Here is a 13395-nt window from a genome sequence, read left to right as displayed (position 1 = left end):
TGTGCATTACATTTTTTATTTAAAATATACACATAAAAAAAAAACTAACAATGTTAATAATTGTGGAAACATGTCATCACTATGAAAAGGGTTAATAATGAGTAAGCCATTTGTTGGTTTTGCTGGTTATTTGATGGTTTTAAAATACCTTTTGTTACGCTAGTGGCACAGAAGTTACACAATTCACCTTTAACCTTTAAATTTGTACAGCTAAATATCTGAAGATATACAGTATATTTTTTTTATCTGGTGCTAACACAACCTTCTTCCAAATAGGCCCAATTCATTTGTGATCATCACAGCCAATCGTGTGATCCACTGTAACTCAGACCTGCCGGAGGAAATGCATCACTGGATTAGTCTCCTGCAGAAACCGAAAAGAGATTCCAAGAGTGATGGACAGGAGTTCCTGGTCAGAGGTGTGTTACTCATCTGTAACCTGAATTTAGCTACCAAATCTAAGTGTACATTTTATGTGTGGATGATTGGTGAACGTGATTTTACCAAGTACAACATGTACTTGAATCAACATCTTTGTTGATCCTGGAAGAACGTTCCAATCAACCAATCAGATTTGAGGGACGTCAAGTTTTGGCTTGCATGTCTTGCTTTGCAAAATCATGGTGACCGTGGTGGATTAGTTATATTGGGTAGTTGGCATTAAATGTCCATGAGCCTTATTGTATAACGGACAGTGTATATTTGATTTTCTGTAACTTGTGTCCATTTCTTTAAACTGTGCATGTGTGTGTCTGCGTGTCCTTTCGTGACACAGGATGGCTCCACAAGGAGATTAAGGCGGGGGCCAAAAGTTCTGCTCTTAAGCTGAAAAAGCGCTGGTTTGTCTTGACTAACAACTCGCTGGACTACTACAAGTCTTCTGAACGTAATGCATCTAAGATGGGCACTCTTGTTCTGAACAGCCTGTGCTCTGTGGTCCAGCCTGAGGAGAAAAAGTTTAAAGAGACAGGTGAGTATAACCAAAGTCCTTTTAGGCAAGTCATGCCACTCGGCCGCCATCTTGGCAATGCCTCCGGGCAGCTATTTCGGACTAACAACACCAGGCTCCTATCTAAATGAATGGGCAGAGAGTCAGAACTGCAGTTTCACTGGTCACCAGGACATAAAAACTGCTTGTATAGAAACAGCAGTAAAATATGATAAAAATCCCTGAAAAAGTTTGATGACTTTGCCCCAAAATAAGGTTTTAAAAGGCCTTTTTCCCCACAGGTTATACGTTTACTACGCATGCGCAAGGGTTCTCGTCTCTGCTGTCGCAAACCTCAACTGTGCGCATGCGTCAGTGGAACCAGACGATAGGCTTACATGTTTCCCGGCTTGACTGTTAAAAGCAGACGATTGGCTTTCCAGCGGGAGGGGCGGGGCATGTGCATACAACCGCCATCTTTGGCGTTACGGGTTTTCCCTATATAGTTGTATTGAGGATTGAGGAAGTGGCATGTCTCTATATAAATTGTCTCTGGTATAACTAGTTAAAGCCAGTTAAATGTATAATATGGAATCCTGGCCCATGTTACTTGTATCATAATTTGAGTAAATCTTAGAGCAAAGTATGTCACACTTTTGATTCACCATAGAAGAAGCAAAAAATTATTGTTTGAAATTATTGGGATGCATTTGCTGTATTGTTTGCAGTCTGCCATTAGTAGCAATTACAGACTTTACTTTTAAAGCTAGAAAAGACCTTAAACCAACGAAATCTTTAGTATTTTGTTTAAATAATTTAAATTACTCTACTTTAAAATTTGTAATGTTTTTAAAAGAAGTATTTAATGCTCATTTAGGCTGCATTTATTTGATAAAATACAGTAAAAACAGTAATATTTTGAAATATTATTACAATGTAATATAATTATATATTTTTTATTTTAAAACGTAATTTATTCCTGTGATGCAGAGCTGTTATTTCAGCAGTCATTACTGTCTTCAATGTCACATGATCCTACAGAAATCATTCTAATATGCTGATTTAAAGCTCAAGAAACATTTCTGATTATTATCAAAGTTAAAAACTGTTGTGCTGCTTAATGTTTTGTGGAAAAAAGTGTGATACCTTTTTTCAGGGTTCTTTGATGAATAGCAAGTTCAAAAGAACACCATTGATTTGAAGTAGAATTTGTTTGTAACAATGTGAGAAAGTATTTATTGCCACTTTTACGCTTGTGTGAATACAATTCATTTATTTTAGAAAACAAGAAAAAGAATCTTATGGACTCCAAAACGTTTATAACATATATAATCTTACTAATATATTATACTAATTATACTAATATTTGATGTCAAATACAAATATTGAAATTGTTGGTTATATGCCATCATTTTGCATTTGTTTTGAAGATTGAATATGAACATTTTTGAAGTTATGAATGTTTTTCTTTCTATAAACTAAGTAACATGGTGATGCTGATGTCTGATTTCACTGCAGGTTATTGGAACATCATAGTTCATGGACGTAAACATTCATACCGTCTGTACACCAAAATGCTGAATGAGGCCATGCGCTGGGTGTCTGCCATTCAGGGCGTCATTGACAACAAGGTGCCCATTGAAACGCCCACCCAGCAACTCATTAGAGACATCAAGGTAATCATTTTTAAAAAACATAAGTTAAGTCTTTGCACTCAAGGTCAGAATGAGTAAAATTGTTGTTTATTAAAAACGGTACATAAATTTCTTGCCTTTTCTGACATTTGTATAGGAGAACAGTGTTAACTCTGAGGCTGTGGAACAAATGTATCGAAGGAACCCCATTCTGCGATATACTCAGCATCCCTTGCATTCACCTCTTCTGCCACTGCCCTACGGAGAGGTCAGCGAAAGCCGTGAGTACCTTTCATCAGCTGAAAACACACGGAAAAATGTACTAACATATACATGTTTATGCTGTTTATTTTTGTGCTGAGTAGCCTTTTGTGTTTGTACATCACACACGTCAAACTCGCTACCGCTACCTCATTTCATGTGGCCCGAAAGATAATTTTATTATACTGTGATCTTGTCGTATTTCCACCTCATTTCATGTAGCCTGCGAGTTAATTTCTGAAACGTATGAACGAAAAAACTCAGTTAGCACTTCAAAACCAATCAGTTAGCACTTTTTTTCAAGTGCGTGACATTATGAACTGATAAATTCAAATCTGCTCAGCACTTGACATCACAACTAACATGATCATTTTAAAACACATATTTGAGAATCGTAATATCATATCTTGCAAAGGAAAACAAAGGAATAAAAACGTTTTAAGTGATAAGCTTTATCACCATGCAAATAGAAATGTGATACGTTATATACTTCTTTCAGAGCAGACTTCTTCATAAAAACAATAGACTGTTTAAAAATTCCCAGTATGAAATATATGGAATTTTTTATTGTCATCAACCAAACCATAATGAGTTTTTATACCTACTGTACATAATATGATTTTAAAAATAAAAAGAGTCTAACTTACTACTCTCTCCTTCTCTCTGCAGTGCAAAAGGCGAAGGGTTACGGAAGCCTGCAGGATGAGGCAGTGAAAATCTTTAACTCACTTCAGGAAATGGAGATAGTTTCAGACCCTGTTGCCATAATTCAGGGCATCCTGCAAACCTGCCACGATCTGCGGCCACTGAGAGACGAGGTGTACTGTCAGCTGATCAAACAGACCAATCACGTGCCCCAACCCAACAGCCCCGCAAACCGTGCACACTGGCACCTGCTCACCTGCATGAGCTGCACCTTTCTGCCCAGTCGTGCCATTCTGCGTTACCTTCGATTCCACTTGAAGAGGTAACAGAGAGGCATGCTTATTAAATAGCATCTTGGCGTCTCAAAGGTCATTTGACAAACACTATGTCTTTTTTGTGAATAAACTCAGGGTTAGAGAGCGCTACCCTGGCACTGAGATTGAGAAGTATGCCCACTTCATTGGTGAGTCCCTGAAGAAGACAAAGACCAGGGAGTATGTGCCCTCTCAGGAGGAGATCGCCGCCCTGCTGATCAGACAGGAAATGACAACTACTGTGTACTGCCATGGAGGAGGGTCTTGCAAGATATCCATCAACTCACACACCACAGCTGGAGAGGTGAGAGGAAGAGAAAGGGTCTTTATCATTTATCACTCTGCTTAGAATTGTAAAATGAAATGACACAGCATGCCCTAAGAATTAGGAAGAAAGAGATCTTATTTGTGCTTGTTTGTGTGAAGGTGGTGGAGAAGCTGATTCGTGGTCTGGCGATGGAAAACAGTAGGAACATGTTCTCTTTGTTTGAACACAATAAGGTGGCGAGCCGGGCCATTGAAAGCCGCGTAATTGTGGCAGATGTGCTCGCAAAGTTTGAGAGGTAATGAAAATGTGACCGTTCATATGGTGTATTTGATGGCTGACTGTAGAATGACTGAGGCTCATCTGCACTGCTTTGCTCTTTCAGGTTGGCAGGCGGTGAGGAGGAGGAGGAGGAAGGGCCCTGGAGGCTATATTTCAAGCTTTATTGCTTTCTTGATGTGGAAAGCATGCCCAAAGAGGGAGTGGAATTTGCATTCATGTTTGAGCAGGTGAATTGCAAAAGCATTGTTTACTTTGTATACCCATTATAGAGCATTCTTAGTATTGATTCTCCTGATTTAAAGTCACCATGAAATCCAAATTGACAGTTCTTGGTGGTGGTGGGGGGGGGGGGGGGTATATTGCAGTATTTATTATACGGTAAATGATTTATCAGTGCACATCATGATTTTCTTAATTCATGTGCCCTCGTAATCTTTAATCAAAATAACTTCTACTTGCAAATAAATGTTGTCTCTTCTCTGGTGACACTGATGTACAGTATGTTTTTTTCAATGGAATTTTACAAAAAAATATCTAGAATATGCAAAACCTTATTTGCCATCTTCACAGTTTTTCCATCATGTTTACTGCAAAAATCTAATATTTGTCTTACAAAAATTGGCAGAAAAAATGCTTTGCAATCATGTCACACTTCATTCCAGGTTACATAAGAATATCTTTGTCATATATATTAGGGCTGTCAGTTAAACACGTTATTAACGGCGTTAACGCAAACCCATTTTAACGGCGTTAATTTTTTTATCGCGCGATTAACGGTCTTTTTGGCTTAGCAAACTTTGTAGTTTTTTTCACATGCTTTTGCAACAGGACGCGACATGCGACAATGGCTTGCGCCGCGCGAGGACGTTTTGTTGCTTCGTCGACCAAAGCGCAAGCGGATCTAGCTAGACGGGAAACAACAACAGGCACGCCGCACACACTTGTTTAGGCTTGCGAGCCGGCCAAATAGTTGGTTAACGTTACGTTTTGAGTGGATGACGAGCGCGAGACGCCGAAATGGATGCCAATAAGATTCTGAATTGAAAGTTTACTTTTAAAAAGTTGCCAAATGGTTCCATTGACAAGACCAAAGTGATCTGTGTGTTTTGTCGTTGTGAAGTGAGCTATCATCATCGCAGCACGTCCAGTCTGAAATACCACTTGATGGCCAAGCACACACACACACAGCTGATGCGAATTCTCTGCCCCCTCGTCAATATTAGGACCTCGTCAGTATTTCTTTCACCCTTTTATTGATGGACAGTGTTACATTGTGTGAGAGATTATTTGCTCCAAGTGAGAATGTTAGTGTGAAATTGAACACAGTATATGCCAATGTTGTTTTCAATAAAAAACATTTGCACAAAGCAAGCCTATCTACTTTTCCATGTTGATAAGAGCATTAAAATGAGAAAAAATAATGGGACAAAAAGAAATCAAGAGACATTTAGAATAGATAAAAATGTGCGATTAATTGCGATTAATCGCTAGTTAACTATGACATTAATGTGATTAATCGCGATTAAATATTTTAATCGTTTGACAGCACTAATATATATATAGATGGGTATATATATATTTACCATGAAGGACCAACAATTAAAGGTATAGCGGAGGATCTTTCCGAATTTTAGAGAAGACCCGCCCTCTCCAATTTTTTACAAAATGCACATGCGCAACACTCTATTTGCATGACTTGTGCCAGGGCTAGCATCGCTAATCATAGCTTACATTAACTTTTACTAGCAGTGATTTTAAATGGATTTCTCCAAAAAGCATGACAAACTTTACCTGTCTAGTAGAATCTTCACGACTGCGGCATCAGTGGGAAGCCCAACCTGTGCTTTTAGCGCACCCCAGCGTGTGAAATATTCACCCAAAATCACTCTGGTCTTGTTTCTATATTCTGCGGCCTTTCTCTTCTTATCATACACTTCGTATACATTTTTTCTCTTTCGACCCTCAGCCATTTTCAAAGGAATGGCTGAAACCGTAACTCATCACACATAATACACCTGAAAGTGCGCATGCGCAGAAAGCGAAAACTACATAGGGACGAGCACATACGACGGCGTTACGTAAACATATCACCAGAATGATTGACACTTAGGTGGACCAATAGTATAGACTACCCACCCGGAAAAAGAAAATCCTCCGCTATACCATTAAAACTTGATTGAGGGCCGTACACCAGTGTTGGGGAAAGTTACTTTGAAAAGTAATGCATTACAATATTGTGCTGCTACTTTAAAAAGTAACTAATTTAACTTAAGTAACTAAGTTACTTTTTTAGAAAAGTAATGCATTACATTACTTTTACGTTACTTTTTTTTCCACCTGAGCTGGGCTTGTTTTATAACAAAAAAGTTATATTTTGGGGCAAATGTAAAGACCCTTTCACACCAAAAGTGAAATAATAAGCCTCAGGCTGAAGGAAATGCAAATTCACACGTGTACAGTAGAGGGCGCAGCTCAGACAAACCTTTCAGCTGTACTGCCATTCTGGATAACGGAAGTTTAAAAAAATTTAACACTTTCTTTACCAATAAAAAATAAATAAATTCTATAGTCAAGGTCAGAAGCAAGTACATTGGTCAATAAAGTGAGATTAAATGCATAAAAATTTATGTTTTATTTAACATATTTAGTTATTGGAGGTTTGCATAGTATTCTGATTCTGCATTTCACTGATTTTATTCATTTTGAGGAATACTGAATCTTTTTTTTGTGCAAGTGAGATGAGTAAATGCACGCTCACATTTAGTCTAGAACTACAATAACCATCATATTTACACACAACGCCTCTGCACTTCAATTTGTTTCAACATTGGGAAAAAGGAGGTGTCAGTCAATAAATGGGATAACACAGTAACTTGCATTACTTATTTGAAAAAGTAACTCAGATTTTTTGTTGTAAATTTTAAAAGTAATGGGGTTCTTTACTAGTTTCTTGAAAAAGTAAAATGATTACGTAACTCAAGTTACTTGTAATGAGTTACCCCCAACACTGCGTACATCAGTATAATGAGAAAAATATCAACACCATATAGAGAAAAATTTGCGCCAAAATTCAGAAATCTTTGGAAGATATCACTGAACATTTATTTAACCATAGCAAAAGTAATGAACAAGTAGTAAGAACTCCTACGGAAGACTGTATTCTCGTAATAGTTTTTTTTTTTTTTTACGTTGCGGTTCAGGGCTTCTGTAATATTCTGTACATTTTAATCCAAAAATAAAACAAAAATGTTAAAACAAAGATCATTTAGAAGTGAAGATTTGCTTCAATTGCATGTTTTCCCCCTCTATTTCCCCCCCTCTTGCTAACTTTGGGCATATCTGTTTTTTTAAATTGCATTCCCCCTTATCTCTCTCCCTCTTTTTTCACCATCTCTCTTAGGCTCATGAGAGTCTCATCAGTGGTCATTTCCCAGCCCCTGAGGAAACCCTTCAGCACTTAGCAGCCCTGCGACTGCAGTACATCCATGGTGATGTGGCCCGTACGCCCTGGAGCCTGAGCAGCGTCTACCCCGTAGGACGACTTCGCACACGCATCTTCCAGTCCACTAAAGCAGGGGGTGCCGGAGTACCCGGGGCTGGTATAGCAGGGCCGGGAGCTCACACTTTGGAACGCCGGAAGACCAACTTCCTGGACGGGACGCTGAGACGCAGCTTCAAGACAGGATCGCTGAAGAAACAGCGTGTGGAGGAGGAACATATGCTGGAGATGTTTGTAAAGGAGGAGATGTCAGCCACACTGACCAGTGTGCTGGAGAAATGGAGTCGTCTACAGGGCATGCCTCAGCACCAGGCCATGCTCGGTTACATGACCATCATCAAAGAGTGGCCGGGATATGGGTCTACACTGTTTGATGTGGAGGTGTGAATCCTTTCTTTACGGCTCTGGGCCTGTGGTGGGATTACAAAAATCAGTAAGGGTTCTTAGAGTATCACGGCTATAACTACCATGTACGTTGTAGGGCCACCATAGTGGTGAAGTGTAGAGTTTAGTGATATTTGTTGACCACTATTCGGGGACACATCTATTGACTACTCCCCTCTACTACTTTGCTACATTATTTTAAACCTATCACACTACACTTGGAATTCAAAAGTGGCAAGTGTAAATATACAGGAAATGCAGGATTTCAATCATGACAACTCTGAGAGTAGTTTTGGCATGCTAATGAATATATGTAAGGCAATGTTAATGTATTTGGTCGTAGCAGACTAGACTTGGTACTGCCATTAGATACACAAACTGTGAACATGTATTATATACTGCATAAATAGACATACATAAATCCTGCAGCAGATCTAGGCAGGTGGAGCTGGGACTAGCTAGGACTAGCCAGCAGTGAACACTGAACCATACTATTTAAATGTTGAGCAAGCAATCTCATTGGCTGCAGAATCAGCAGAGGCCAATCAGCTTGTGCCATATGGTAATGGTGTGATTGCTTGTAGATTGCATGTAAGGACCTCAGCCTATGCCATCTAGAGAAACTCAATTAGAAATATACTTAAATTAAAAGCAACTTTTATCTTTTTATTTTAATCCTAAAACCTTTTAGCCAACTTTACCAGAAAAATCATGTTGAATGACCAACTTCAACAGTTAAATTTTGCGTTTGAACAGCCAGAACAGCACTGAGCATCATAAACCGTAAGCCTAGTTATGGTAAGGGTTTACATACTGCACGCATAATCCATCATAAGCCAGGATTCATGAAATTCAGACTGGTCTAAGCTGCTTTTTCAGCAGGGATATTTTCAGATCTTCCACTATTATGAGAGCAGTCAGTAAGGAAATCTCTCAGTAATGTTAATTGACATTATTAATTACATGTGTTTGTGTTTTTATATATCTGTCTGCAGTGTAAGGAGGGTGGCTTCCCTCATGACCTGTGGCTGGGCGTCAGTGCTGAAAACGTCTCTGTGTACAAACGGGGCGAACCCAAACCACTCGAAACTTTTCAGTATGAGCACATCGTTTTCTTCGGAGCACCTCAGCCCAGCACATACAAAATCATTGTTGATGAAAGGGAGATGTTCTTCGAGACATCTCAGGTAACACGCTTCTGTGTCTCTGTTATCAGTGCAGAATGTTGTTAAATTGCTTGTTTAAAAGCTTTAGGAGCATGTAAGTCTTTTGAGGATGTACACAACAGTTCAAAAGTTTGGCGTCTGTAAGATTTGTTTTTGAAAGAAGAGACCTATGCTCAGGAAGGATACATTTATCAAAAATACAGTAAATACAGTCATATTGTGAAATAATATTACAGTTTAAAATAACTGTTTTCTATTTAAGTAAATTATAAAATGTAATTTATTCCTGTGATTGCAAAGCTAAATTTTCAGCATCATTACTCCAGTCTTTAGTGTCACATAATCCTTCAGAAATCCTTCTAATATGCTGATTTGGTGTTCAAGAAACATGTATTATTATAATGTTGATAACAGTTGTACTGCTTTATATTTTTTGTGGAAACAGTGATAAGTGCTTTTTTTTTTAATAGACTTTAGTAACATCATAAATGCATTTACTGGTCAATTTAATGCATCCTTGTTGAATGAAAGTATTAATTTAAAAAAAAATAGTAAAACCTTACTGAACCTAAAACTCTGAACGATAGTGTATTTAGTGTGCAGGCACTGGACTGTGAAAGCCTCAAGTTCTTTAAAGTGCATCTTGACCAAGCTGTCTTGTCTTATGAAGATACATTTCTGTTCCCTTAAATCACAGGTTAAGTGGCCATAATGTGTTCAACAAAACTGCTAAACCAATTTTATAAACCTATATTACAACAGAAATTAAGATAGCCTCTTATGCTAAATTAAATATTTGAATCTTGGGCTTCTGATTTAGTCACTATACAGTATTCCCTTTACATTGATTAATGTCTGTTTTGTTGTGTGCTTTAAGGTGGGTGAAATCACTAAGATCATGAAGGCATACATTAACATGATCGTCAAAAAGCGCTGCAGCATCATGTCCATCACCAGCAACAGCAGCGCCTGGATGAGGTGATCAACAACAGCCAGAGCTCAAAGTGTCCAGCAACACAGTGTGACGAAAGTGAGGTATACTACTGACCGTTGATGAATGGTAAAAGAGAAGGAGAGCAGAGAAGAAATACTGGAATCCTCTGTCTGACCCGTCCTAAATACAACAGCACACATATTTATTTGGACCAGTTTCACCTTTACGAAGCACAACAAAGCCTGGTAACCTGCTCAATGTTCCCACCCCTCACTGCCAGCACTCTGACTTATGACCAAACTTATTTATTTCCTTGTCTCCTCTTCTCTTCTCCATTTTGTTCCCTTCTCTCTATCCTCAGTTTTCAGTCAGTGATGTTGTACCTATCCGCCTACCACCTACAACTCCATTTACTGGTAGTTTTACTGAGGTGTGTATATTGTGCTTGTGTTTGCGCACACACACACACAGGTGTATGCTTTGTGGAGCACATACATTTTGTAAAGCCATGACTGCTGGAGGCCGTTCAGAAAGCAGCCAGGAGAAAGCTATGGGTTAACATTCCCATTGAGCTCAATGGCAGCTGCTAGGCTGGTGCAGGACCCCCCAGAATTACGCGATTTTTGCTCATGGCCGCTATCTTTGCTCATGGCCGCCATCTTTGCTCATTGGCGCTCAGTTTCACTTACAGGTTTTTTTGAGCCATAGATGCCACGTGACATCACTGTCTGGAGCCGCAGGAAAATGACATCATGACAGCACTGATTGGCGGATGGTGTCAGAAGGAACATGCACAGTCGCTTCAAAAATATTAGTCACTGATAAAACATCTACTATAATATAATGAAATGTGTGCTATTTATATGTTGATTCCAAAAATGTGTAGTTACAACCAGCAGGGGCCACCTGGAGTCAGTCAGCCAATGAGATCGCAGTATATCTGGGGCCGGCGGTATGTTGATATCAGCAGTGTGACTGTTCACACATCAACTCATATTTCACACATTATCAATGCAACAAACGTCCTATTTTATATTAAATGCCAGAGTCTATAAATGCATATGCTAAAGTGTTACATTTGATACTGTCTAAAATTATTTGTATTTACAGTAATTGCAATGTTTCCATATTTCATTATTTTGCCAGTTATACAAAGCTTGTGTAACTTCACTGTACCAATGCACAAAAGCATTGTGACCAGTTTGCGAGTTTTCAACAAAAAAGTGTGCAGGTCCTAGGCATCTCTATTTGCTATCACAGACAGAGATCGGATAATGGTTATTAAGTATTATGCAAGTAGAACCAGGTCTGCCCAATGCAAGCAATGAAAAGAGGCCCTGTCAAGTATTAAGCTACAGCCGTCTAGATTCAATAAGCATGTATTTGTACCGTTTCAATGTGTATATGTGACATTCATTTTGCAACATTACACTTATCCAATGATTTTTTTAGAGCCTGTTCCACTAAGACATTTTTTTACAGTATTGATGCAAAAATGCTGAGCCCACTTTATGACAATATTTTCAGAATGCAAAGCTTGATATCTTATTTACATACACTAATATTCATAAGTTTGGGGTCAGTAATATGCACTGCCTGGTCAAAAAGGCACTGTTTGGATTTAAATAGGCAAATTCTTAAGAGTTTTTGAGTGATTGGATCATTATTGCAGTGATTATTATGTTTCTAGCATGTAATATGTTTGGCTACAGTTCTTCTAACCCTAATTGATGGAGTGTGTAGCTTTTCATTTCTTAAACAACCATGAAGACACACACATCATGGTCATATTCCAGGATGACAATGTCAAGATTCATCAGGCTCGAATTGTGAAGAATGGTTGGGAGGGAGCATGAAGAGTCATTTTCACACATGAATTGGCAGCGCTGAGTAAAGACCTTAAATTCACTGAAAGTCTTTGGGATGTGCTGGAGGAGACTTTACAGAGTGCTGGACTCTTGCATTGTCAATACAAGATCTTGACCAAAAATTGATGCACCTCTTGATGGAAATAAATTCACAACTGTTTTTGGCCGGGCAGTATATATATTTTTGAAAGAAATGAAAACTTATATTTAGACGCATTAAATTGATCAAAAAGTGACAGTAAAGTAATTTAAAGTGTTACAAAAATGTGGTCCTTTTGAACTTTCTCCATCAAAGAATCCGTAAACATTTTTTATAATGTATTAATATTTTTTTTCCTGTTTCCTGTGCACCAAATCAACATGGATTTCTGAAGTACACTGGAGTAATGGCTGCTGAAAATTCAGCTTTATATTAAATTAGAAAATATTTCTTTTAAATTGTAATTGTATTTCACAATATTTGTTTTACTGTATTTTTTTATCAAATAAATGCAGCCTTGGTGAGCATAAGATATGCTTTCAAAAGCAATTCACCGACCCCAAACTTTTGAGCAGAATACATAATCCTTGCATTTTGAAATCTCATAAAACTCTAGAATATGTGTCATCATATTTGACTACACAGAAAAACCAGCGCAAACTGAGTCAAGCGGGTCTTTGAATCCTGAAAATGTGCATATAAATGATTTAAGGATGTACAAAATGTGCAGGCATTGATATTACACCCATTTACTGGACTGTAAAAGCCTTGTGATCTTTCAAGTGCATCCTGACCATCTTGCAGATCTGTTCCCTTGTCTTGTCTTTATAAGAACTGCCTGAGTCAGCCTGACAAATGACCCGAAACATCTCATTTCACAACAGACATTAAGACACATTTTTGAAGATCTTTGCTCTGGTCACAAGTTTTATTTTGCTTTCTGGTATTTTATCATGGCCATAGCAGCCTTTTTTTGTGTTTCATGTCATGATGGAGCTCTGCTGGCATTCCTTGCAAGGCTTCATTCCAGAGAGATGACAGACAAAAGACATAACAGAGGACCACAACACAAAAAGAGCATCATCATCCACTGGCAGAATGAGTCTGAGTATGCCTGTTGTTTTTCTTTTTATGTGAGTATAATCCTGAAGTAAACTGCGACAGTACCTGTGTAATTTTGCTGTTTGATATGCAACTATATTTGTCAGTGTAATGCAGGTTCTTTTGTGAATGTG

At 38.3% G+C, this 13395-nt stretch overlaps 1 protein-coding gene across 2 annotated transcripts in view; it reads left to right on the top strand.

Annotated features, from left to right (window-relative positions):
* The window catches only part of myo10l1 (myosin X, like 1), a 71189-nt gene extending 59739 nt beyond the window's left edge, over positions 1–11450 (top strand). For both annotated transcript variants that reach the window (XM_056266844.1, XM_056266845.1), the window contains 11 exons: positions 277–419; positions 776–970; positions 2447–2604; positions 2720–2843; positions 3493–3790; positions 3879–4086; positions 4209–4345; positions 4433–4556; positions 7730–8209; positions 9208–9399; positions 10256–11450. In XM_056266844.1, coding sequence (XP_056122819.1) covers positions 277–419; positions 776–970; positions 2447–2604; positions 2720–2843; positions 3493–3790; positions 3879–4086; positions 4209–4345; positions 4433–4556; positions 7730–8209; positions 9208–9399; positions 10256–10360 — 2164 coding nt within the window. In that variant the 3' untranslated portion in view covers positions 10361–11450. The remainder of the gene's footprint in view (positions 1–276; positions 420–775; positions 971–2446; positions 2605–2719; positions 2844–3492; positions 3791–3878; positions 4087–4208; positions 4346–4432; positions 4557–7729; positions 8210–9207; positions 9400–10255) is intronic.
* The last annotated feature ends 1945 nt before the right edge of the window (positions 11451–13395 follow it).

Source organism: Rhinichthys klamathensis, unplaced genomic scaffold, assembly GCF_029890125.1.
Source record: "Rhinichthys klamathensis goyatoka isolate OS25496 unplaced genomic scaffold, OSU_Roscu_1.1 h1tg000254l_1, whole genome shotgun sequence".
Lineage (NCBI taxonomy): Eukaryota > Metazoa > Chordata > Actinopteri > Cypriniformes > Leuciscidae > Rhinichthys > Rhinichthys klamathensis.
The sequence above is the reverse complement of the archived record's forward strand: the minus strand, read 5'-3'. Positions and strand labels throughout refer to the sequence as shown.